Genomic DNA, 22863 nt, shown 5'->3' with positions numbered 1-22863 from the left:
TCCCAAGTCCCAGCGTGGATCAGCTTCCCAGGGCACTTGTCCTGGGGTCCCCTCCTGGTGACAGCTGACCTGTGGGGCTGTGTGTGACCAGCACGGGCCTGTCACGTGGCAGGCTTGGCGGGAGGAGCTTGGCAGGGGAGTGGGGCAGTTGAGGGGCGGCAGATCACAGGCAGCTCCTCATCCAGCCAGCCTCGCCTCCCACAGGGAAGGGCCGGCTCAGCCAATCGGCTCCGCCCAGCTCGCAACGCAGAAGCCGGGAAGCCAGCCTGGCTCCTGGCTTTGGGGCTGGGAATTGTGGGAGGCGGGCCGGGCCCCACTGGAGGCACCCTTTTGTGTAAGGACCCCAAGAACCAGTCCTCCGTCTGGCCACAGGGACACTGGGTTGTGGCATTTCTCCAGCTGCTCCCCAGGGGGAGGGAAGACCTCCCTGGAGCCAACAGGCCTAGCCTCTGACCCTGGAAACACCCAGCCCAGGCCTGCCTGAGGGCCAACAAGTCAGGGTGCAGCAAATTTTTAACCAGACACGTTGATCATTAACTGGGGTAGGAAGGAGTCCAAACTCAGCATCCCTCGGGGGCAGAGACCAGCAGGGCTTTGAGCCTCCTGTGGAGATGCTGGGCCCCCGAGTCTGGTCCTCTGTGAGGCAGGGGCTGAGCAGGGCCTTGTCCAGCACCGTGGGGGGCTGGGCCTCGGGGGAGGGGAGGAAGGTGGACATCTCAGGCATCTACCCCCCTGTGACCACCCCCTTCACTGCCACGGCCGAGGTGGACTATGGGAAACTGGAGGAGAATCTGCACAAACTGGGCACCTTTCCCTTCCGAGGTAAGTGGGGTCTGTCCGCTGTGGGAGTTGGGGAGATGTGAATGACCCTGGTCTCCTCAGCCAGCAACCAGAGGAGGGTACACAGGCTCTTTCGAGCTGCTCTTGGTCAGTCGGGTACCCTGGGAGTCATTTTATTACGGGAGAGGAACAGAGGGCATTGGTCTCGAGTCAGTCGACAAGCAGGAAGCTAACTGCTGGCCTGTGATCTTGGACTGAACCTCGTCTGCCTCAGTTTCCCCAGCTGTAAACTGTTGAAGTTCTTAGCCCAGTGTTATTGTGAGGATCAAACTAGATAATGGATGTGAAAGCCTTTGTCAACCAGCCACTCTGTGCAGGTGTGAGGGTAGCGGGGTGTCATGTGGCAGCCCCGCCAGCGGGCTCATCTCCCTCAAAGCCTTGTTTGCACACTCTCTTCTGGGCAAAGCCTCCCTCGGCCAAATTAATTCCTGTCCTGGATCCTCTGACTCGTTTCCCCCGTTACACATGGGCCTCCCCTCTCTGAGATCAGGGACCAGATCATATTTGTGACACTCAACATACAACACAGCCACAGGCACGATAAATGAAGATAAAAGAAGCGGCAAATTCCGCCCATCCTGCCCTGCCCACCCTCATCCATCACCCGTGACAGTTCCCTGAGGCAGTGCTCTCAATAGCCCCATTTCACAGACGGGAAGCTGGGGCTCAGAGTGACGAGATCACTTGCCCAAGGTCACTCAGCTAATAAATGGCTGAGCTGGGATTTGAACTCAGGTCTGACTGCACAGCCATGCTCGTTTTCACTCCACTGCACTGACTGATGAGTCGCTAGGCCAGATTCTAATAAATAGACCCTGATGGGCACCAACTTGGGAATGGAGTGGTTCCGACTGGGGTGATGCAGTGGAGCAGTTCGGAACATGCACTCTCGATTCAAACCACAGCTCGGCCACTGACTTAGCTGTGAGATAAATCTCTCTAAACCTCAGTTTCCCCATCTGACACGTGGGAGTAATAATGGCCACATCATAGGAGGGTTGGGAGAAGAATCTGAGAGAATGCAAGTGAAAACATGCTGTAAATTGTGAAGGGCGATGTACATTAGAAGGTGTGGATTCCAATGATAACGATGATTAGAATGACAGTACGATCGCCACGGCGGGCAGAGCCGCATTGTGACAGTGCCCGCTGGCCTGACTGAGACCCCATTCGTATCTCAGTGCTGAGGCGATGTGACCCTTCCCTAGCGGACAGTGAATGCCCTGTGGACGTCCACGCTGAGCAGTGACACAAACTCTAAGTACACTTCTGCTGGGGCTCAGCTCATCGGAGCCTGAAGGTTTGGGCTGAGGCCCGGATCTCTTGAAGCAAAGTGAGAAGCTCCTTGAATCTCTAAGCGAAGACTCTGCTTCACCTCCCAGGTTCAAGGACACCCTAGTGCAAGGGGTGGGGAGGGTAGACCTTGCATCCAGTGTCTGCCTGCGCCCCAGGCTCTCCTCTGGACCCTTCCTTCCCCCTCCCCCCAACGCACTGCTGCAGTGGGGACAGGGGTGCCTAGGAGGAGCACAGGCTGCAGAGGGTTTGGCAGGCTGGCCACTGGTAAACTACGCAGGCACCAGCTCCCACCTCAGCTCTCTCTTACCCCCGCACATGGGGGAGCGGGGCACTGTGTAGAAGAGCCCAACACCCGGAGTTAGAAGACCTGTAGGAGTTCTAGTTCTGCCAGTTACGGCGACCATGGAAAAATCACTGAACCTCTCTGATCTGGCTTCCTCATTTTAGAATGGGAACTGGGCCACAGCATTCAACATAGTCCTCCCAAGGAACCCAAACCCGAGGCCCTGGCACAGACAACATCGGGCCATAGGGCCCAGTCACAGCTCGCAGGATGCAGCCAGGATGCCCAGGAAGGGAGCAGTGAGCCACTCTAGCGCGAAAATCTATGTCTCTCTTGCTGGATCCTCACCCCCTTTTGCAGCCCAAGCTCAGGGGCAGGGGAGGGAACCATCACATATCACATTGCCAGGGCCTCCTGCAATGAGTTAAAGGTCCTCCAAAGAGGAGATGGGAACCTGCCCTTGATGAATCAGTGAAGAGTTAAGAGATTCTTCAGAAAGGCATTGCCTGAAACTGTGCAGCTCTATTTATTATTTACTTATTTTTTTCAGCATAGTTAATTTGTACTAATTATTTGAATAAAGAGTATTCTTTTTAAATAAAACTTATGACCGGAGACCAGAGGGAAGGGTTTTTGCAGAAGGGCCATTGCTCCCTGAACTCACACCCACAAACAACCTCAGAGATGAACTTTGAATTGTTATTTCCAAATGAGGTTAGTGGATGACCCCAGAGTTACTCCAGCAGGATCAGGGAGATGATGATTCCCAGAAAACCTTAAGCTTCTGTCTTATTCCCTTATTATGAAGGAAAGACTATGGTTTCTTGTGATAAGGTATAATATTTTGTGTATATTAAAGCCATTAGTTTGTTAAATAAAATATTTTGTTTAAAATATCACAATTTTTATAACCCTATTTGGCATTGAAAAATGTGTTATATGCCTCTGGGAGTGGCCCAGGCCTGTTTCTACCCTGAGAGGCCCTGGGTATAACTTGGGTTTGACGGTCAGACTCTCAGCCGTCTGTACCTACAGAGAGCCTGGCCAGCTGGCCCACCCACTCATAACCTGAACTGTGCCCACTTACAGGGGAGTTGGGGGCAAATTCTGGGTTTGCAGGTGCATCACTAAGGCAAGAGGTAGCAGCCCCCATCCTGAAATGGCCCCAGGGATCTGGGACGGGCTGAAGTCTCCTGTCCTGTGTATTCTGCCTTCTCAGCCTACTGCTTGTCTTCCCCCCAATTGTGACTTCATGTTATTCCAGAATGAGCTCCTTTCTGGACCCCTTTGGCTTCTGGACCCTCTCTGTTATGGGGCTGGGGGCTGTAAGTGGGGATAGAATACACTGAGCTGGCAGTGGGGCTAGGCCCTTCATGGAGGGAGACACTAGCCTTAGGCAGCCAGGAATGGATGCCAGCCCAGCCAAGGGGGTCTTTCAACCATGGCCAGCTTGACCCAGCAGCCTCTGCCCCGTGGGCACCATCAGATGGGGAGGAAGAGAAACCAAAGACTGGAGGATAAGAAGGCCTGAGTTGCAGAATAGGTCACAAGCAGGAGGCAGAAGGGACTCAGAATTGGGGAAGCTACCCTTCCACTGACCTTGGGGACAGCTGTCAGGGTGGGAGAAAGGTCCCAGGCCTCAGCCCATGCCTGTCAGACTAGACATAAAAGATCCTGTGGCCTTTCCCCGCCCCGCCCCTCAACCAGCTTCCTCACAATGGGGTTCATTGCTGAGGTGGGAGGGGCATTCTAGGGAGGGCACAGCGGGGGGCCTGCCTGCCAGACAACCTCAGGGAGCCTGTCCTTTCAAGCATGAGCCATACCATCTGGGCTCCCCCACTCTCAGTGTGCTCTTAGCTCTGCCCGCCTGGCGTGGGGTCCTGGAGGCCTTCTTGGAGCTCATCCAGCAACCATCATGCAGGGTGGTGCTGGGGACCGCCCTCTTACTCGGAGGTGGAGGCCTCATGTTGTGGATGCAGAGGAAGAGGAGAAGGAAGACAGATTCTGAGACTGCACAAGACGAGCAAGAGCCACCAGAAAGCGAAAAAGCCAGGAATGAGAGCTGGATCAAATCGCACTTTAGCTGTCTTTCTGAAGAGAAGCTGGCTGCCGGCAGCAACTCCACCTGCAGCCACAGCGCTGGGGCCAGCAGAGGCGGTGCCGCTCCCCAGCCTGAGAGTGGCAGGGGGGAGGCCAGCACCACGATTCGTGTGGAGACCTTCACCACGAGGCAAGGAGAAGAGGGCATGGCTCTTCACCAGGAGCCCTTGACCAGCAAGCAGAGGATGTCTGGGACCTCAGTGACCAAAGAGACCCACAAGGAGTCTGGGAAATCCTCATCCACGGATGAGGCCACGTGGGCCGCCGTGGCTGCCTGTACCAAGGAGATTGACACCAAGGGGCAGCAGCTGGCTGCCTCCATGTTGCAGCGTGCCATGGCTTGCCAGAACTCAGGCCACCTGGAGTCCAAGGACATCAGCCAGGAGGAGCTGAAGGCCCTCGAGGAGGTGGAGATGAAGCTGAAAGGGAATTTCCTCACCCAGCAGGAAACCACCACAGCTGGTGCCAACCACACGCACACCTTCCATAGCCATTGCCACCATGGCCACGAGGGTTATCCAAGCCACCCGAGCCACCCGTGCCACAGCCTGCCGAACCGCAGCCACCAGGCCTACCAGCCCTTTAAAGCCACCTAACCACAGATGGAGATGCCCCTTCCCCCCACAGGGCTGGCACACAATCACAGGCATCCTATGTGGTCCATCTCTCCGATGCGGCAAACTATGTGGCCCAGATGCTGCTCAAACCCCTTCTTTGTCAGGCCCTCACAGGGGTCCCGGGCCCCTTGGATTCTGTGAGCAGGGTCTGCCACTGATGGCCCCTGATGGAGGGAGAGCTGGGGGGAATTGAAGCAGCTGAGACAGACTCACAGGCCACGGAAGACCCACCAAGAGAAGACGCACGAGGCAGATCCCAGGAGTAGCCGAGAGCACCACGCTGATGCCAGCTGCCTGGAACTGAGCCAATAAAGCCTTGTATACCCTCACTCTGAATCTGAGGGCTTTGTGGCCAGCCCCAGGTCTGGGCGGGCCTCTGGGGAGAGGGTTCCTCCTCCCACAGTCCTCTTCGTGTGGGCTGATTCGAGACTCCATAAATCGGTCTCCCGGGTCTCAGTTTCTGGGTGTGGGGAATCTCCAGGGGGCTCAACCGCCACCGACCTGCTGCTGCCAAGGAAGGAGGGAGCAACCGGGAGTTGGGGGGAGTGGGGAGAGACAGGCTTTGAGAAGCCAGGAAGTAAGCAGGGGTGGGATGTAGGTCACCCTGTGTACTGCTGCTCTCTCCCTGCCCGCACTGGGATCCGTGTTGGTGCCTCCCCACCACCTACCTTCAGAGCTACTGTGCGATATGCTCTCTCTTCTTGTTCATGCTACTCTTGCTGGGGCTGCCTCAGCTGCAGTACTGCTAAACTGTAGTAGGATTAGTACTACCAGTAGCTCCGCCCGCCTTTTTTTGAGTGTTTAGTATATGCCATGCTCTGTGTTGTGTTACGGCACAGCCCCATGAGGAAGGTATTATGTTATCTCCATTTTGTAGGTGAGGCTCAGAGATGTAATTTTCCTGAGATGGCCTAGACAGTAAGTGATGTTGCTGGGGTCAGAGCCCAGCTTGGCCTGACTCCAAAGCCCATACCCCGAATCCCTACCCTGTGCTGCCCCTGAGTCCGATGCCCACCATCCCCCAATAGGTCTATCTCTCTTATACTTATCCTTGTCCTCTTCCCACATGTCCTGACACTTGCTGTGTCATCCGGCAAGCCTGGGACTCTCCTTGCCTCCTCTTCCTGGGTTTCACGAAGCCATTTCTGGGGCAAGCAGTGACCCCCAGTTAGGCAGTTAACGGGAGGCAGCTGTCTCCCCCATGAAACTTGAGAGAAGTCAGCTACATGGCACTGTCTAACCTCCAGTGTCTCCTTTACGTAGAAATTTCTTACCATTTGCATCTATTATGGATTTACCAGTGGTTCCCAACCTGTGGGCCTCCAACTCCAGGAAGAAGGTGCCCAGAATCATTGCAAAGGATGGGTAAATCTATAAACACCCTAAATGTTGTCAATTGATTTTATGGAGCATAGTTGGGAGTATTTGAATATTTTTGACATTACTAATAAGTGACTTTATATAAATGTTGATACGTGTGTCTGTGAGTGTGTGTGTGTGTGTGTGTGTGTGTGTATATTTAAAGTACTTCATAATAGGGACTTCCCTGGCGGTCCAGTGGTTGAGACTCCACGCTTCCACTGCAGGGGGCGCAGGTAAGATCCCTGGTTGGGGAACTAGATACCCCATGCCGCACAGCGCAGCCAAAAAAAGGAAAAAAAAGTACTTCATAATAAAAATCTTAATTGGAAAAAAATGGGGTCAATCATACTGGAAAATGTTGGAAGCTGCTAATTAGACGGAAAGCAAGAGCAGTGAGGTTTGGCTTCTGCAAGTGATTGTTAAAATGCATAAAATGCATGCATTTATCTGGAAGACCTTAAATCCCTTATTAAAAACTTATTACATAAAATTTCAGATTAGCTAATTATGACTTTGGAATCTTAACTTTTAAAAAGTTTCAAACTGGCAAAATTCAAATAAAGTCTGTAGTTAGTATTGTACCCATGTTTAAGTCTCTGGTTCTGATCATTGTACTCTAGTTAGGTAAGATGTTGTCGTTAGTGGGGGCTGGGGGAGGATGTATGGAAATGCCCTGTACCATTTTTGCAACTTTCCTGTAAATTAGAAAATAGTTCAAATTAAAAGTCAAAAAAGTTTTCAGACAATTTAGTTAAGAGTGATATCAAAGTTTTATTACAGTTGTGCTGCAAGGAAAATAGCTTCTAAGCAGCCAACTCAAGTATATACTCTTGGTAAGGATATTTTTATAAGAAAAGAGAATGGTTAAATCATTGTTAGACTAGATAGAAAGAAGAGAGGTTAACATTCACTAGACTCTTGTCTGAGAGTCCAGTGGGAGAGTGGCTGGTTTCCCAGATCAAGGCTTAATTCCATTAAAGCTCATTAGGAAATTGCTTAAACATTTCATCAGGAACTTTCGTTTTTTCCTAGTGGGAGGTTATGAATTACATCATGCAAAAAAGTTCTGCCCTAGACCAGGTTTGGGACAATTTTTCTTTTATACAACAAATTATCAACGCACATGTCAACAGGCAGTGTGCTGGGTGTCACGAAGGAGGCCAAAATGAGGAGGAGACCATCTTTGATCTTGATGCTTCTAGACAAGGTAGGGCAAGTGCTGGGCAAGGACAAAATGCTATGGAGCACAAGGGAGAGGGGGATTAAGGAAAGGCTTCGTGGTTCTTGCAGAATTTGAGGGGCTGCAACTAGGGAGGTGTTCTGGGCAGAGAGAAAGGTGCAGGAGCAAAGGTGTAGAGGCAGGATGATGGCAGTGTGTCTGGGGACTCTGACAGTCAGTTTGGCTGGAGGGGAACATTTAGAGATAGGCAAAAGGGAGGAGGAAAAGCCCGAAAAGTGACTCCCAAACCTCAAGGCAAAGAGAACTTAGGAGACTGTCCCATCCAATTTCCTCATTTCACAGCAGAGGCCAGTTTGAGAAATTTTGCCAAGTCCCAACAGGTGGGGGTCGGGCAGATTGAAGGGTTCTGAGGATCTCTGTGCATTTTTGAGTAGGCAGCAGGGAAGGACAAGGAATAGGTAATGGAAGTTCAGAGGAGAGATGTCCAGTGAAGGCTTGATCCCAGGAAGACTTCTCGGAGGAGGTGGCAATGATGATGGGCCAAGGGGCATAACACTGACTGGGGATACTCCTTAGATCAAAGAGACTGTGATTCCTTTTGGCTACAGTAAATCACCCTGTTGCTTGTGTGTCCTCAGCCCCCACCTACTCCCCTTACCAAGACTTTCTGGCTCCCCGGAGCAGCCAGAATAACCATGGGGGCAAGGGAGAGAAGCTTCTGAAATGAGCCTATTTCCTCTTAGAGCTGGAGAGGGCCTGAGAGGTTCCTGAGTGCAGCCTCCCGTCCCACACCAGCCATCCTCCCCCTCCTCAGACTGAAAGTTGCCACCCTCCTGATTTAAGGCTTGAGCACTCCTCTGACTAATGATTACAGTTAACATATTGAATGCCAGGTTCTAGCTATTCCAAGCACTTTACAAATAGTATCTCATTGAAACTTCACAAGTCTTGAAAAAGGGCACCAATATTACCCCCATTTTTCAGTTGTGGAAGCTGAGGTTTGGTTAAACCATTTGCCCAAGGGCTCAGAGCTGGCGAGGGGCCACATTGAGAGTAAAACCTGGGCTCTGACAACCCTACTGTGCTGCTCCCTGCTTCCCCACCGCTCACTTTCCTCACTCCCCACCCATCTGGAACCCTGGCCTTTTCCTCTCCTTTAGCCCCACCTCTACACCACAGTGGCACATTAGGCCTGAAACTGGACATCTGGTCAAGGGGAAGGAGGGGGCTCTTGGCAGTATCAGTTCACAGACTTCAAAATGCTTTCTTTCTCGTACATTTTCTCATTTGAGCCTTTAAGACAGCCCTATCAGGTAGGATTGAAGTGACTTTATTGTCGCCCAAAGAAAAGGAAATGGGGTCTCAGCGATGTAACTTGCCCAGTAGCCAGAGGGACTGGAGTCCAGCGCTTGCCTGACTCTATCACACTTCCTCTTCCCCAGCCTGGCATCTCTTCCTTCTTGGGAGTCAGGCCCGGGTCGGATGCTCCCTTAAATGAAATGAGGAGAAGCCACTAGGAGTCTTTTTTTTTTAAATTTAATTTATTTATTTTTGGCTGCGTTGGGTCTTCATTGCTGTGCGTGGGCTTTCTCTAGTTGTGGTGAGCGGGGGCTACTCTTCATTGTGGTGCGTGGGCCTCTCACTGCAGTGACCTCTCTTGTTGCGGAGCACGGGCTCCAGGCGCTTGGGCTTCAGCAGTTGCGGCATGCAGGCTCAGTATTTGTGGCATGCGGGCTCAGTAGTTGTGGTGCACGGGCTTAGTTGCTCGACGGCATGTGGGATCTTCCCGGACCAGGGCTCGAACCCGTGTCCCCTGCACTGGCAGGTGGATTCCTAACCACTGCGCCACCAGGGAAGCCCCCCCACTAGGAGTCTTGAGCACAGGGGCCTGCTTCGCCCACCCAGGACAGCTCAAGACCCAGCTGTCCTGCTGTTTAGGCCAAGTCCAACTGTGGGGACTGGAGGCTTCTGGAACTGACCACCAGAATGAAAGGGGACTTGGGAGTGAGTGACTGTGTCTGGAGACATGTCTGAAGCAAGAAGCCCCCTTCAAGGGGGCTGGCAGGAAATGTTGCGGAGGCAGTGGCAAAAGCTTGATCTCTAAATTCTTAGCCAAAGGGTGCTGGTCCAATCGTGGCTGGATTGGAGCCCTCTCTGGGGTTGGCAACTCTGCAAGTGGGATGATGCACTGGGAAATCACTGTGGCCTTATGGAGCAAGACAGAAGGAGGCTCCCACCATAGGCCCCTAGCCTGACACGGAGGAATTGATCCTGAGGAGGCAATCCAACAGAGGCCAAAATCTATTTGCCTCAAGATGTTCCCTGCAATGTTACCAAGGCAAAAAACTGGGGGAAATATGCTAAGTATCCGGTGAGCTCTTCTGGCAACCCACTCAGTGGACTTTAACGGTATAGTGAACAGCACAGAGAAAGGTTTGTGGTGTAAAGCTGTGTCCCCATCACACTGTGTCCCCTTAAGGATGACTCACAGGAACAATCTCTCTTTGTCCCAGTGCCAGGAAACTCTGTGTTTCTCCAGGGCAGCTGCTTTGCTTTATCTTGATTTCTACATACCTGTCAGCTGACCACATTTCCCTTTTAGCTTTGACTGTCGGGAAGCTCCAAATCAAATTTCTGGCCCATCAGAACTGTATGGCAGGGATTTTGTATACTAACATTGCCTCTGGCTTTCTTTTCTTTCCTTCCTCCCAAACGGTCTTCTATTTATTAATAATCTTCGTTTATTGTATGCTGTATTTAAGAAAAAAAACTTGGAATGGAATGGAGAGGAGAAAGAACAGGAAAGAGAAAGTAAAACGAAAAAAGCTGAGAGGAAAATGGTTTAACATTCCGTTTAGATTCAGCTGAAGAGCATCAATTCTACTGGTCTCTCATGGATATAAAAGGGTTGACACCTTTAACTGGTAAAGTTAGAAATCTCACAGATGATGGCTAAAAAAGGAAAATGCAAAATAAAATAATGAGATGTCATTTTCCACCCAGAAAATTGGCAAAAATTAGTTCTGACAATACTCAGTATTGGCGTGGCTGAGCACTAACAGTTTTTTCTATGTGCTGCTGGGGTATGAACTGGCTAATTAGAATTTTGGCACGTGAAGATGCATTTACATGCAACTCAGCCTTTACACACCTAAGCATCTAAACTGAGATAGACTTTTAAACGTGTTTGTTTCAGCATTGTCTGTAATAGCAAAATTAGGATGTATTCTAAATGTCATCAAAGGGAGAATGAAAAGTAAATTGTGGTCTAACTTCACAAGAGAATATTATACAGCAATGAAAATGAATGAATCAGAGCTCCCTGTACTGCTGTGGCCAAGGTGCAAAACACAATGGTGAGCAAAAATGGCAAACTTCAGAATGTTATGTAAGTGTGATTCCATTTCTATAAAGGTTTAAATGGCAAAACCCATCTTACATATTGTTTATGGGTCCAGATGTATGTTTTAAGGGTATAAAGACATGAATGGGAACAATAACCACTTGAGACATGCCAGAGATGAGGAAGAGGAGGGTGACGGGGTGGGGGGCGGGTGTCGTGGGTGCTGGGTACACGGATGTGGATTCTATAATTAACTATTCTTTTGGGCATGCCTAAAGTATCTCATTAAAACAAAGAAAAATGGTGTGAACACTGTCACCGCGACTGGGTAGCACACTCTGCCTGCATCAGGACAAAGATGGGAAGGAAATGTGTGACAAACTGTGGTGTCGGGGAGGTAGGAGCCTGGGTGAGCGTAAGTCCAACATCTGCTTTTTCACAAGCACGTGGGAAGGTGTCGCCTCTCTTGCAGGCTTCGTGGTCCAGGGCTCCAACGGCGAGTTCCCCTTCCTGACCAGCAGTGAGCGCCTGGAGGTGGTGACCCGCGTGCGCCAGGCCCTGCCCAGGGACAAGCTCCTGCTAGCCGGCTCGGGCTGCGAGTGTGAGACCTTAATGCCCCGGCCCTGGCGGTAGCTGCTGGGGGCGGGGGCAAGCTCCCTGACCTGGGGCTGGGTCCGGTCTAGCGCTTGCTCTGTCTCTTCTGCGCTGCGCCCCTTGCTTGCCCCAGGGTCCTAGCCCAGCCCTCTGCCTCCTGCCCTCGCCCACCGAGGCCTGTAAGGAAGACTTCCTCCTTCCTCCTGCAGCCACTCAGGCCACGGTGGAGATGACGGTGAGCATGGCCCAGGTCGGGGCTGACGCCGCCATGGTGGTGACCCCTTGCTACTATCACGGCCGCATGAACAGTGCCGCTCTCATTCACCACTACACCAAGGTGGGTGTGAGGGGTGGGTGTGGGCTTGAGGTCTGGGGCCAAGAGGAAGCTGGGTGAGGCAGAGATGCTGCCTGGGGAGGGGAGGGGAGATGAGAGAAGCTGGGAGCAGAGTGGTGAGCCTACTTCCCATGAATGGCAGCTTTAGGAAAGGAGAGGGATGCCACCAGGTACCAGCTGTGTGACAGTGGGTGACTGACCTAACCAAGCTGTATTGCTGTTTCCTCCCCTCCCAAACGGGAGGAATAATGGAATCTTCCTCCAGGGTGGTTGTGAGGACTAAATTCAATCAAAACATAAAGGATAAAGGACTTAGAACTGTGCCTGGCGCACAGAAAGCACTCCTAAGTATTAGCCAGGACTAGTGCTTGCAATCAGGGTGCATAGCACTGTGATTTCTAGCTCAGCAGGTGGGCCAGTCCAGGTAGCCCTGCAGAGACCCGAGCCCGGACCGCCTCGGGCCTGGGGCAGCTGCCCTCTCCTCTCTTCCCTGTGCCCCTCAGGTTGCTGACCTGTCTCCAATTCCTGTGGTGCTCTACAGTGTCCCAGCCAACACGGGGCTGGACCTGCCTGTGGATGCGGTGGTCACGCTTTCCCAGCACCCGAATATCGTGGGCATCAAGGACAGCGGTGGTGATGTGAGTGGCAGCAGCTCTCGGCTGGGGTGCCCTCCTCCTCTTCTCTTTTGCTACCAACTTCCGGGCAGCTCTGGGACCCGCTTCAGTCCTGGGCTCCTGTGTGGGTTCCCTCTGTCCTGTGGGCTCTCTGGGGTTCGTCTGAACTTTGAGTCATCTCTCTGGGACCTGGGCTCTCATTCTCCCACACTTGCTCAGCCCCCATGCAGGCTGGTGGCAGAGCCTGTGGGCCCAGCTCTCACACCAGGTTTGCCGTTACAGGTGACCAGGATCGGGCTGATTGTGCACAAGACCAGGAGGCAGGATTTCCAGGTGTTGGCTGGATCGGCTGGCTTCCTGCTGGCCAGCTATGCCGTGGGTAGGCCTCTCACTGCTCTCAAACTGTGATGAGTGACCAAGATATACGCAGGCAGCTGGGTTCTGCTGGGAGAGATGGTGAGGGCCAGGACTGGGTGTAGAGGGGGCCTTTGCCAGCCTGCCTGTTCAGAAACCTCAGAGGTCTGGCACACTGCTTACTTATCTGAATAGTGGATGCTTGTGAGTGACCTTGTTGGGCAGAGGAGGGTGGCCGAGTACAATCCCTGGCCTGTGGAGGGGGTGCCTACAGTTTGCTCTAAGTCCCAAGCTCCCTGCTTAAGATGACACATTTAGCTCCTTTAATCTCACCTTGTAAATCATTCTCTGAGGGAAGAAGCCTTGGGGCCCTTCCACTAGTCTGGGAGTGCATTTTCCTCTCTCCGTGGGTCCAGGCCAGAATGAATTGTCAGGCCTGCGGGGTTGGGCTGGGGATCTTCAGCTGCCTGATCAGACTCTGTTCCAGTCCAGGATCCTAGGAATGTCACCATTAGACCAACTGCTCTTATCTGCTTGGGGTCAAGGTCCTTGGGTTCAGACTGGATTTGAGCCATGGAGGGGAGGGAAGCATCTGCTCCCTTCAGCTGAAGCCCCAGTGAGTGTAGATTTGAGTTACTTTTCCAACGATGCAGGCGAAAATGCTGGTTCCTATCCTCTCTTGTCTCTGCAGACTTTGACTTGTAGTATAGGTCCTGCGTAGCTCCCCTCTGCCTTGTCACAGTCTCTAAAGGTGAGAGTAGAAGGAACCCATTTATGCTTCATTCCTGAGAGTATAGTAGATGGAAATATCACAGGCTCTGGAAGTTGGGGATCTGAGCTAGAATCTGAGCTCTGCCATTTATTCACTGAGAACCAACAGGGCAAGGTACATGACCTTTCTGGGCCTGAGTTTCTACTCCGCAAAGCAGGGAGGTGTTATGAGGATTAGAGAGCATTGGCCCTATGTCTGCCATAGGGCTCGGCACATAGTAGGTTTTCAATAAATGGCATCTGTATTAGCTCATTCGAGCTATATTAGGATTAGCTTGAAATGCCTACTCTCTCTCCAGTCTTGAGGCCACTCTTCTTTGAGTCACTCCTAACTAGCTTTGGAATCACACTCACAGGCTTGCAGAAGTGGCAGGAACCTCTGAGATCACAGCCAGCCCGTTTTCATTGCCCATATGAGAACAAAGAGAACCAGAGAGGGTTGAAGACTTGTCCAAGTTCATGCAGCCAGTGGGAGGAAATGCCGGGTCTCCTGACTATGTCTAGTGCTCTTTCCCCTCCCCTAACCTCTCCCTCACTGCTGTCCCAGGCTGAATTCACTGGGGGGAATAAAATTTCAGTAGAGCAAAGGCTTCCCATCCACTCCATCCCCTTCCAGGGCTGATGAGTCAGGGGGCTATTGGAGGATCGTGGAGGTGTCAACTGGCAGGTGGGACTTTACTCTGCAGGGGGAGGGGGGGGAGGGGTGTGCAGGGAAGGAACTGCCCTTGAGTTAGCCTTCAGGCTCTGCTTCCTGCCCCTCAGCCTGTGGGAGTCTATTTTGAATATGCTGGAAATGTTCTCTCTGGAAATCTGTACTCTGTGAACTCACAGAGCATGTCTCAGATGTGGCTAACCAGTGGCCTAGAAATGCACAGCCTGTCTGCCCAGAACAAAGAGGTGCTGGGGACCAGGATTTGGAATTCTCTGCAGGCAGAGGCTCTGGCTGGTATTCTGCATCTTACTCTGTGGCAGGAGCTGTGGGGGGCGTGTGTGCCCTGGCCAATGTCCTGGGGGCTCAGGTGTGCCAGCTGGAGCGACTCTGCCTCACAGGGCAATGGGAAGATGCCCAGAAGCTGCAGCACCGCCTCATCGAGCCAAACACTGCGGTGAGTTCCCAGCCAATGGACCCAAAGTGGGGGTGGTCTGTGTCCTCATTGGAACAGGAGCCACTGCTGGCACAGGGGTCCCCACTTGGTCTCTTCCCTTTCAGAAAGTCCTTTTAGAGAACATCCCAGTGTGGGAACTCTTTGTGCCTCCCCAGAAAATCTTGACTTCAGGAACAAAGTCGAGCCACATTGGTTCTCAAACTTACGTGTGCATTAGAATTCATTTAGGGAGCTGGTTAAAATTCTGCTCCTTTAGGCTCAGGAACAGTCATTGAGACAAGCATCCTGGGTGATTGTGACTTCAGGAATCCTGGAACCTTACTTAGAGATGCACTGCCTAAAGAGAGGGAACCATGGGCCTTTATGTCAGCTGTATAAGGGGCCAGATCCTGAAAAATAGAATGATTGAGAGTAATACAGGAGTGGGAAGGCTGGAAGTATTCAGAGCGCAGCTTTCCCAGGAAAGTCCTGTCTTCAAATAATCCATTCTGTAGTCAGACTGTGTACCCCAACTCTGTGCTGGGTAAGTCAAGGAGAAGAGGCAGGATGGAATGCTTGTCAATTGCAGGCGGTGTTGTGCTGAGCCATATTGGAGTCTGAGGCAAAAAGAAAAACGTGTGTCCCTGGAGACATGTTTTTATTCATATTTTAAATTAAACTTTTAATTTTAGGATAATTGTAGATTCACATGAAATTATAAGAAACAATACAGGGAGATCCCATGTACCCATTACCCTGTTTCCCCCAATGGTAACATCTTAAAAAACTATAGCATGAAATTACAGCCAGGATTTTGACATGTATACAGTCAAGATACAGACTATTTCCAGCACCGTGAGGATCCCTTGTGTTATCCTTTTAGAGCCACACCTACTCACCTCCTGCCCCCACCCCCTCCTTAACCCCTGGCAATCACAAATATGTTCATTTTTATAATTTTATCAGTTCAAGACTGTTATATAAATGGAATCAGATAGCCTATAACCTTTTTATTTCCTCTATGAACAAATCTTTGTTTTTAGTCTGTAACCTTTTGAGATTTGCTTTTTTCACTCAGCATAATTTTCTGGAGATTCATTCAGGCACATGTAAGCAATAGTTCCTTTTTATTGATGAATAGTAGTTCACGGTGTGGCCATAAACAGCTTGTTTAACCATTCACTTGGTGAAGGAAAGCTGGTTGTAAAGCTGCTATGTACATTTATGAACAGGTTTTTGTGTGACCATAAGTTTTCATTTTTCTGGGATAAATACACAGTTGGTGGGTCGTATGTTGTTTGCAAGTTTAGTGTTTTAAGAAACTGTTTTCCAGAGTGAGTGTACCATATTGTATTTACATCAATGTAAATGTATGCGTGACCCAGTTTCTCTGCATCCTCACCAGCATTTGGTGTTGTGACTTTTTTTTTTTTTTTTGCCATTCTGATAGGCATGTTGTGACATCTCATAGCGGTTTTAATTTACATTTTTCTGATGGCTAATGCTATTGAACATCTTGTCATGTATTTATTTGCCATCTATATATCCTCTTAGATGAAATGTCTGTTTATGTCTCTTGCCCATTTTCCAACTGGATTTTTTTTTTTTTTTTTTTACTGTTGAGTTTTGGAAGTTCTTTATACCTTTTAGATACTAGTCCTTTGTCCAAAATGTGGTTTGCAAATATTTTCTCCCAGTCTGTATCTTGTCTCATCATTCTCTTAACAGATCTTTTGCAGAGCAAAAGTTTTTAATTTTGAGGAAGTCCAATTTATCAATATTTTCTTTTATGTTTATGCTTTTGATGCAAGTCTAAGAACTCTTTGCCTAGCACTAGATTGTAAAGTTTTTCTATTTTTTTCCTAAAAGTTTTATATTTTACAAGCCTGTGACCCATTTTGAGTTAATTTTTGTAAAATGTATGAGACTTAGATCAAGGTTCATTTTTTTTCAGTTCTTTTTTGGCCTGTAGACATCCAGCACCATCTGCTGAAAAGATGGATCTTTCCTTTACTGAATTACTTTGGCACTTTTGTCAAAAATCAGTTGGGTGTATTTGTGTGGGTCTATTTCTGGATTCTCTATTCTCTCCATTGATCTATCCCTCTGCAGTACCATACAGACTTGATTATTGTAGGTGTGTAATAAATCTTAAAATCAGATTTTAAGATTTTAAGCTAGACTGATTCCTCCCACTTTGTTCTTTTTTTTCCCCAAAAATTGTTTTAACTAATCTAAATCCTTTGTCTTTCCATATAAATTTTAGAAAAATATTGTGTATGTCTACAGATACTTGCTGGAATTTTGATAGGAATTGTGTTAAACCTGTACACCAATTTGGGAACAATTGACATTTTTACTGTGTTGTCTTCAAATCCTTGAATATGGTATGTCTCCCTTTATGTAGACCTTCTTTGATTTATTTCATCAGCATTTTGCAGTTTTTGGCAAACCAGTCCTATACAAGTTTTGAGAGATTTACACCTAAGTGGCTCATATTTTTTGAGTGATTATAAATGATATTGTATTTTTAATTTCACTATTCATATGTTCATTGCTAGTATGTATAGGAACACAGTTGATTTTTGCTTCTTTATGTTGTATTATATGACTTTGCTGAACTCACTTATGGGTTCTATGAGATTTTTTCTATATTCCTTGGGATTTTCTACATAGACAATCATATCATCTACACATAGGGAATGTTTTATTTCTTCCTTTCTGATCTGCATACCTTTTATTTCCCTTCTTGCCTTGTTGCACTGGCTAGAACTTCCTGCACTATGTTGAATAAGAGTAGGGAGAGTGGACATCCTTGCCTTGTTTCTGATCTTAAAGAAAAGCATTCAGCCTTTCACCGTTAAGTACAATGTTAGCTGTAGGTTTCTGTAGATGCTCTTTTTCAAGTTGAGGAAGTTCTCCCTCATTCTAGTTTTCAGAGAGTATTTAAAAATCATGAATGGATGTTGAATTTTTGTCAAATTTTTTCTGCATTGATTGATTTGATCATGTGATTTTTTTTTCCTCTTTAGCCTGTTAATATGGTGAGTTACATTAATAATTTTCAAATATTGAACCAGACTTGTATCCCTGGGATAAACCCCACTTGCACATGGTGTATAACTCTTTTTATATATTGCTGAATTCCATTTGCTAATATTTTATTAAGAGTTTTTCCTGCCTATATTCATGAGAGATATTGGTATATAGTCCTTTTTCTTTCTTCCTTCCTTCCTTCCTCCCCCCAACCCCTTTCTTTCTTCCTTCCTTTCTTCCTTTCTTTCTTTCTTCCTTTCTTCCTTTCTTCCTTTCTTCCTTTCCTGTCTTTGTCTGATTTTGGTATCAGGGTAAAAATAGCTTCGTTAATTGTTTGGGAAGTGTTCCCTCCTCTTCTGTTTTCTGGAAGAGACTGTGAGAATTGGTGTTAAGTCTTCTTTAAACATTAAAAAACAATTCTCCAGTGAAACCATCTGGGCCTGGAGATTTCTTTTTTGGGAGTTTAGAAATAATAATGGCTCCACACTAAGCCTCTACGGATACCTCCCTAGCTGGAAGGGGTAGAAGTGCCTTCTTATTGCTACCCGTGTGGCCTCCACTGACATCTTGAGTGTGTCTGGTGGGGTGGCCTCCTTAAGGGTGGGCAGTGGTCAAAGTTCTGTCTCTCCTCATTAGGCCTCTTCTGAGACATCCCTCATGGATGGGGAGGAGCACTCTTTACGGCTGAGTGTGGGGTAGAAGTTCTGGCTTCCAATTCAGCCTTTGCTGGCCTGGGTGGGGTGGAGCCACAGTTTTCTCCTGTGGGGTTTGGCTGGTGTAGAGTGAATACTGTCTACAAGTTCTCCATCTTGCTCAGCTGCCGGAGAGAACAGACGTTTGTGGGGCTTTTCTTGTCTCTGCTCGTTGGCATTTCAGGGTCACTGTTCCTTTAGCTCCAAGTCTGGACCAGGGAACTCAGCACCGTGTTGTTCCTTGGGTCCCAGGGTTCCTAGTTGGTCTTCCTTCTCTCTGCCTTTCAGAATTTTACATTGGTTTTTATATAATGTCCTGGGTTTTTTTGGTTCTACTTACTGGGAGGAATAAGGAAAAGTACACCTATTCCATCTTCCTGGAAGTGGAAGCTCTAAGCAGTTTTCTAAATGGTGATTTTTTTTTTCCCTCCTAGAACATTAAAGTAGTTGGAAAAAATATTGAAAAATTTAAAAGTAGGCACATTAAAATTCACAGCATTTTTTTTCATTTAAAATATTTTATCTAGGGCTTCCCTGGTGGTGCAGTGTTTAAGAATCCGCCTGCCAATGCAGGGGACAAGAGTTCGAGCCCTGGGCCGGGAAGATCCCACATGCCACGGAGCAACGAAGCCCGTGCGCCACAACTAAAGACCCAACACAGCCAAAAATAAATAAATAAATAAATTTGTTTAAAAAAAAAAATCTTAAAAAAAAAAATATATATTTTATCTATACCAAAAACATAACTTACTAGAATTTTACTTCCCTGGCTTGAATGGAAGCAAACACATCAACATAATTTTTTCCCCAAATCTACTTCTAGAAAAAAATTAACCATTTAAAATATGCAAGACATGTATATAGGGGCACACATAATTAGTTTGCCTCAGGCTACAATATGACAGGGCACGGCTCTGTTGGATCTTGTCTTTATTTAAAGCTTTGACACTTTGTTCACCATGGATTTTATTTGCATTTTTTTTTAAAATATTGCATTAAATATTTGTCTTGTGACTGAGTTTTGCTTCTGAGGCAATAATCCCAGACAGAGCTTGGCAATGTTTTCTTTGATAAAGTGGTGGGCAGGCTCTAGATTTCCCTCACAGCTTATATCTTTACCTCAAAAGGACAGATTAACTCAGATTTAGAGAAAGGACAGCTGAGGAGGCAAGCACGAGTTTCCCTGGATGTGAAGGTTCTCCTGGGATAGGATGGGCTACAGATAGGGTGTAAGAATTGCAGAAATGAGGGCCTTTCAGCTGAGCCCCATCAGCGCCCAGGCTGTACTATACATTCTGACATTCCACTGGGGCGGGACCTCTGCTCTCCCACTCCCATCCGCCTGTGAGAGAGCAGGTCCCAGAACCTGCATACCACCTGGATAGGAAGAGGAGGAGCTTCCAGACTGCTTGAGGTCTGGCCTAATAGTGGTATTTTTCTCATCCAATTCTTGTGACATGGGGTAGATGTTGTTACCTCCTAATTTGATAGACAAAGCAGCTTGGGCTGTCCCTTGGGAAGAGAGGATACTTGCTGCCTTCCTAGCCCTTGGCATGCCATCCTGCCTTACCCTTCACTCTGCGCCCCGTCCTGTGCCAACTCTGGGCACACACTCAGGAATGCCTGGAGCACCTTTCTGCTGCCCGGGCTGTAGGCTCAGCCACCCCAAGAGCAGCTTGATGTCACCTTATTGCCCTGCACTGCTTGAACACAATGTGCGTCCACTGCCCTCCCACCCAGCCAGCCTCCTGCCCCGGCTATATTTAGGATTTTCCCTGGTTTTTACCTCCAAAGCGTTCAACCCTTTCTCAGCATCTGAAGAGGGGCAAATCAGAGATCTTCAGACCCTTATGTGGAAGAAAGCTTTCCTCTAGGTACTTCTTGTTTCCATAGTCTTTCCCACCCTACTCAGGTTTTGGGTGAAATGCTCAGGTTATTAGAACATGACCGGGGCCGGGCCTGGGAGGAGGCTTGCTAAAGTCGACTGGCCTCTAGTGGTGAATAGTTATTAGTCAGTCATTCATCAGTGGTTCCCAACCTTTTTACCCCAAACAACCTCTTTTATTAGTTTTACCCTTCATGAAGCCCATATTTCTAAGGTTTTACTTCCCTCAAAATGAAACTTTATTAAGTAATAATTACTTTCTTAGTTTTTAGGTAGTCAAAGATTAATCTAACACTTCCCATCAGCATGAAACAACCCGTTGCTATGCTAAACACAAAGAAACTTGATTCTTCATTTTCTGTAAAACTCCATGCATGATTTTAAATTAGATCTCCCACTACAATGGAGAAGACTTTACAGATCATGTTATCCGGCCCCCTCATGTTTTAGGCAAGTGAACTTGCTCAGAGATAAGTTAATGATACGAGGTTACAGAGTGAAACTTCTTCAGACAACGATGCATTGTTTTCCCTGTGAGAGCATTTGGAGCTGGGGTCAGGGAGGAGCTATGGGTGCATGGGGAGAGACCCTGCTGCGGGGGCAGTAGAGGTCTGGGCTGTTCCGACTCCCCACTCCTCGTGTGCCCTGGGTCAGGTTCCAGGGAACTGGGCTGCAGACCAGTGAGGCTCTAGCGCCCAGACCCACAGCGCTGCTGCCTTCTCCCATCCCAGTTTGAGGACCGAATGCCACTCTCCTCCCCGATGGGGCGGGTTTCTCTCCTAAAACCAAAGCAGGTGCCTTCCTTCATTCTAGGTTTTGGTATTGTGTTCTCTACTGCGGACCTGCCTTCTGGATTCCCAATCTACCCTGGGTGTCATAGATTTGGTAGTTAGTTTACCGGGAGGGAAGGGTGGGAACCCTAACTTTCTGAAAGTGCACATGTCTGGGTCCCAGATGTGTGTGTGCAGGGGACTCCCCAGTCTCTTCTAACAGGCCCTGCTCCTCAGGTGACCCGGCGCTTCGGGATCCCGGGGCTGAAGAAAACCATGGACTGGTTTGGCTACTACGGAGGCCCCTGCCGCGCCCCCTTGCGGGAGCTGAGCGCCGACCAAGAGGAGGCGCTGCGCCTGGATTTCACCAGCAACGGCTGGCTCTGAGCGTGAGGAGCGGACCGCCGGACCGCGCCCATCTCAGCCTCCTGCCTTGCGGCAGCAGCCTGAAGAGGAACGCGGTGGGACGAGGATTCAAGGCCCCTCTTCTTACTTCAGTCCTCCAGGTAGCCTCTCTCCAGGCGCTGCCATGCACGTTCGTTTCCTGTTCTCCCAGCCCCATGACCTCGCATTTGTATCCTGAACTCTGGGTCTCTAGAGACCTTCAGTCTGGGAAGGAGCAATGACTTACTTGTTTCTCTACTGTGCTTTTCTATCCCCTGAGACACGTGAACCAGGAGCCAGAGGGGAAAGCCAGGGGGGCAGTTGGGCACAGAAAGGCCATGTTTTACTGAAAGGAAGACTGCTTAGACTTGGGGGTACAAACCTGAGTCCAGCACAGTGCAGCAGGAAGCCAGGGTGACTCCTGAGAACCCAAGTTCTAACTCCTTCCAGGGGAAGCAATAGGTTGGGAAACCTGATCAGAAATGTGTCACTGGTCTTTCAAAGACACCCCCCCCCCACTCCCTGCCGCAAGCTGCATTCTAATCCTTTCCTAAATCTATTTTGATTGATCTCATATTGTCTCTAGCCTTGATCCCAACCATCATGTGCACCAGTGAGACAGCCCAGTGGCTTGCCAGAACTGGTAAATAATGACACCTGGTGGATAAATGTTACATTCTAGAAGGCTATTCTAGCCAACCCAGGTCTGAAACATTAGGAAAGGGGACTTGGCCTGAGATAGGACCATCCTCTTGCCTATACACACTCTGCTTTTATTGTTAGGAACAATTACTTTGTTACTGCAATAAAGTTGAATAAGTTAAATTAGTGTGGCTATGTACAGATTAACGCTCCACTGCTATGCAGATCTTAGGTTTCCAGCCCAGATGTCAAGAACCTTCCCAGAGGCAATTTAGCTCCCAAGGTCTGCGTTTTCCCAGCTCTGAGAGAGGCCCTAAGAATACCGAGCAAACATAACCATTAGATTATTGGAGGCCTAGGGAAAAAGTTATTGAAGTTTTAAATGGGAGAGGTAAGAGGCAAAAAGGTTCAAGTGAGATATTTAGAAACACGTAGCACATTCATTTAAAAGGCTGCTTTCTCTAAAATGTTCAACCTTGGGAATTCCCTGACGGTCCAGTGGTAGCAATCCACGCTCTCACTTCCGAGGGCCTGCGTTCAATCCCTAGTCAGGGAATTAAGATCCCACAAGCAACGCGGCAAAAAAAAAAAAAAAAAATTTAACCTTTTTCAGTGATATCTGACTAGTGGCAGAAAACCTGAGATGAATTTTTTAAAAACTACTCTCGTTTAAAAGAAAGG

General features: G+C 48.8%; 2 protein-coding genes across 2 annotated transcripts; both read left to right on the top strand.

Annotated features, from left to right (window-relative positions):
- The first annotated feature begins 290 nt into the window (after positions 1–290).
- HOGA1 (4-hydroxy-2-oxoglutarate aldolase 1) lies at positions 291–22365 on the top strand. The gene is made up of 7 exons (XM_061209995.1): positions 291–822; positions 11494–11622; positions 11825–11952; positions 12453–12587; positions 12846–12942; positions 14661–14794; positions 21394–22365. The coding sequence occupies exons 1-7, from the start codon at positions 612–614 to the stop codon at positions 21541–21543; spliced, it is 984 nt and encodes a 327-aa protein (XP_061065978.1). The 5' UTR covers positions 291–611; the 3' UTR covers positions 21544–22365.
- On the top strand, positions 4066–5456 carry C1H10orf62 (chromosome 1 C10orf62 homolog). The gene has a single exon (XM_061194744.1). The coding sequence runs from the start codon at positions 4066–4068 to the stop codon at positions 5113–5115; it is 1050 nt and encodes a 349-aa protein (XP_061050727.1). The 3' UTR covers positions 5116–5456.
- Positions 22366–22863: the final 498 nt, after the last annotated feature.

The sequence above is a fragment of the Eubalaena glacialis genome, chromosome 1 (assembly GCF_028564815.1).
Source record: "Eubalaena glacialis isolate mEubGla1 chromosome 1, mEubGla1.1.hap2.+ XY, whole genome shotgun sequence".
Lineage (NCBI taxonomy): Eukaryota > Metazoa > Chordata > Mammalia > Artiodactyla > Balaenidae > Eubalaena > Eubalaena glacialis.
This window is presented reverse-complemented; position numbering and strand designations above follow the sequence as displayed.

Excerpts from the sequence above, each read along its gene's own strand:
- HOGA1 (XM_061209995.1), top strand. The coding sequence starts at position 612 with ATGCTGGGCCCCCGAGTCTGGTCCTCTGTGAGGCAGGGGCTGAGCAGG. Across the intron at positions 12,588-12,845 it reads TCAAGGACAGCGGTGGTGAT|GTGACCAGGATCGGGCTGAT; the intron begins GTGAGTGGCAGC and ends TTGCCGTTACAG. Across the intron at positions 14,795-21,393 it reads TCATCGAGCCAAACACTGCG|GTGACCCGGCGCTTCGGGAT; the intron begins GTGAGTTCCCAG and ends CCTGCTCCTCAG.
- C1H10orf62 (XM_061194744.1), top strand. The coding sequence starts at position 4,066 with ATGCCTGTCAGACTAGACATAAAAGATCCTGTGGCCTTTCCCCGCCCC.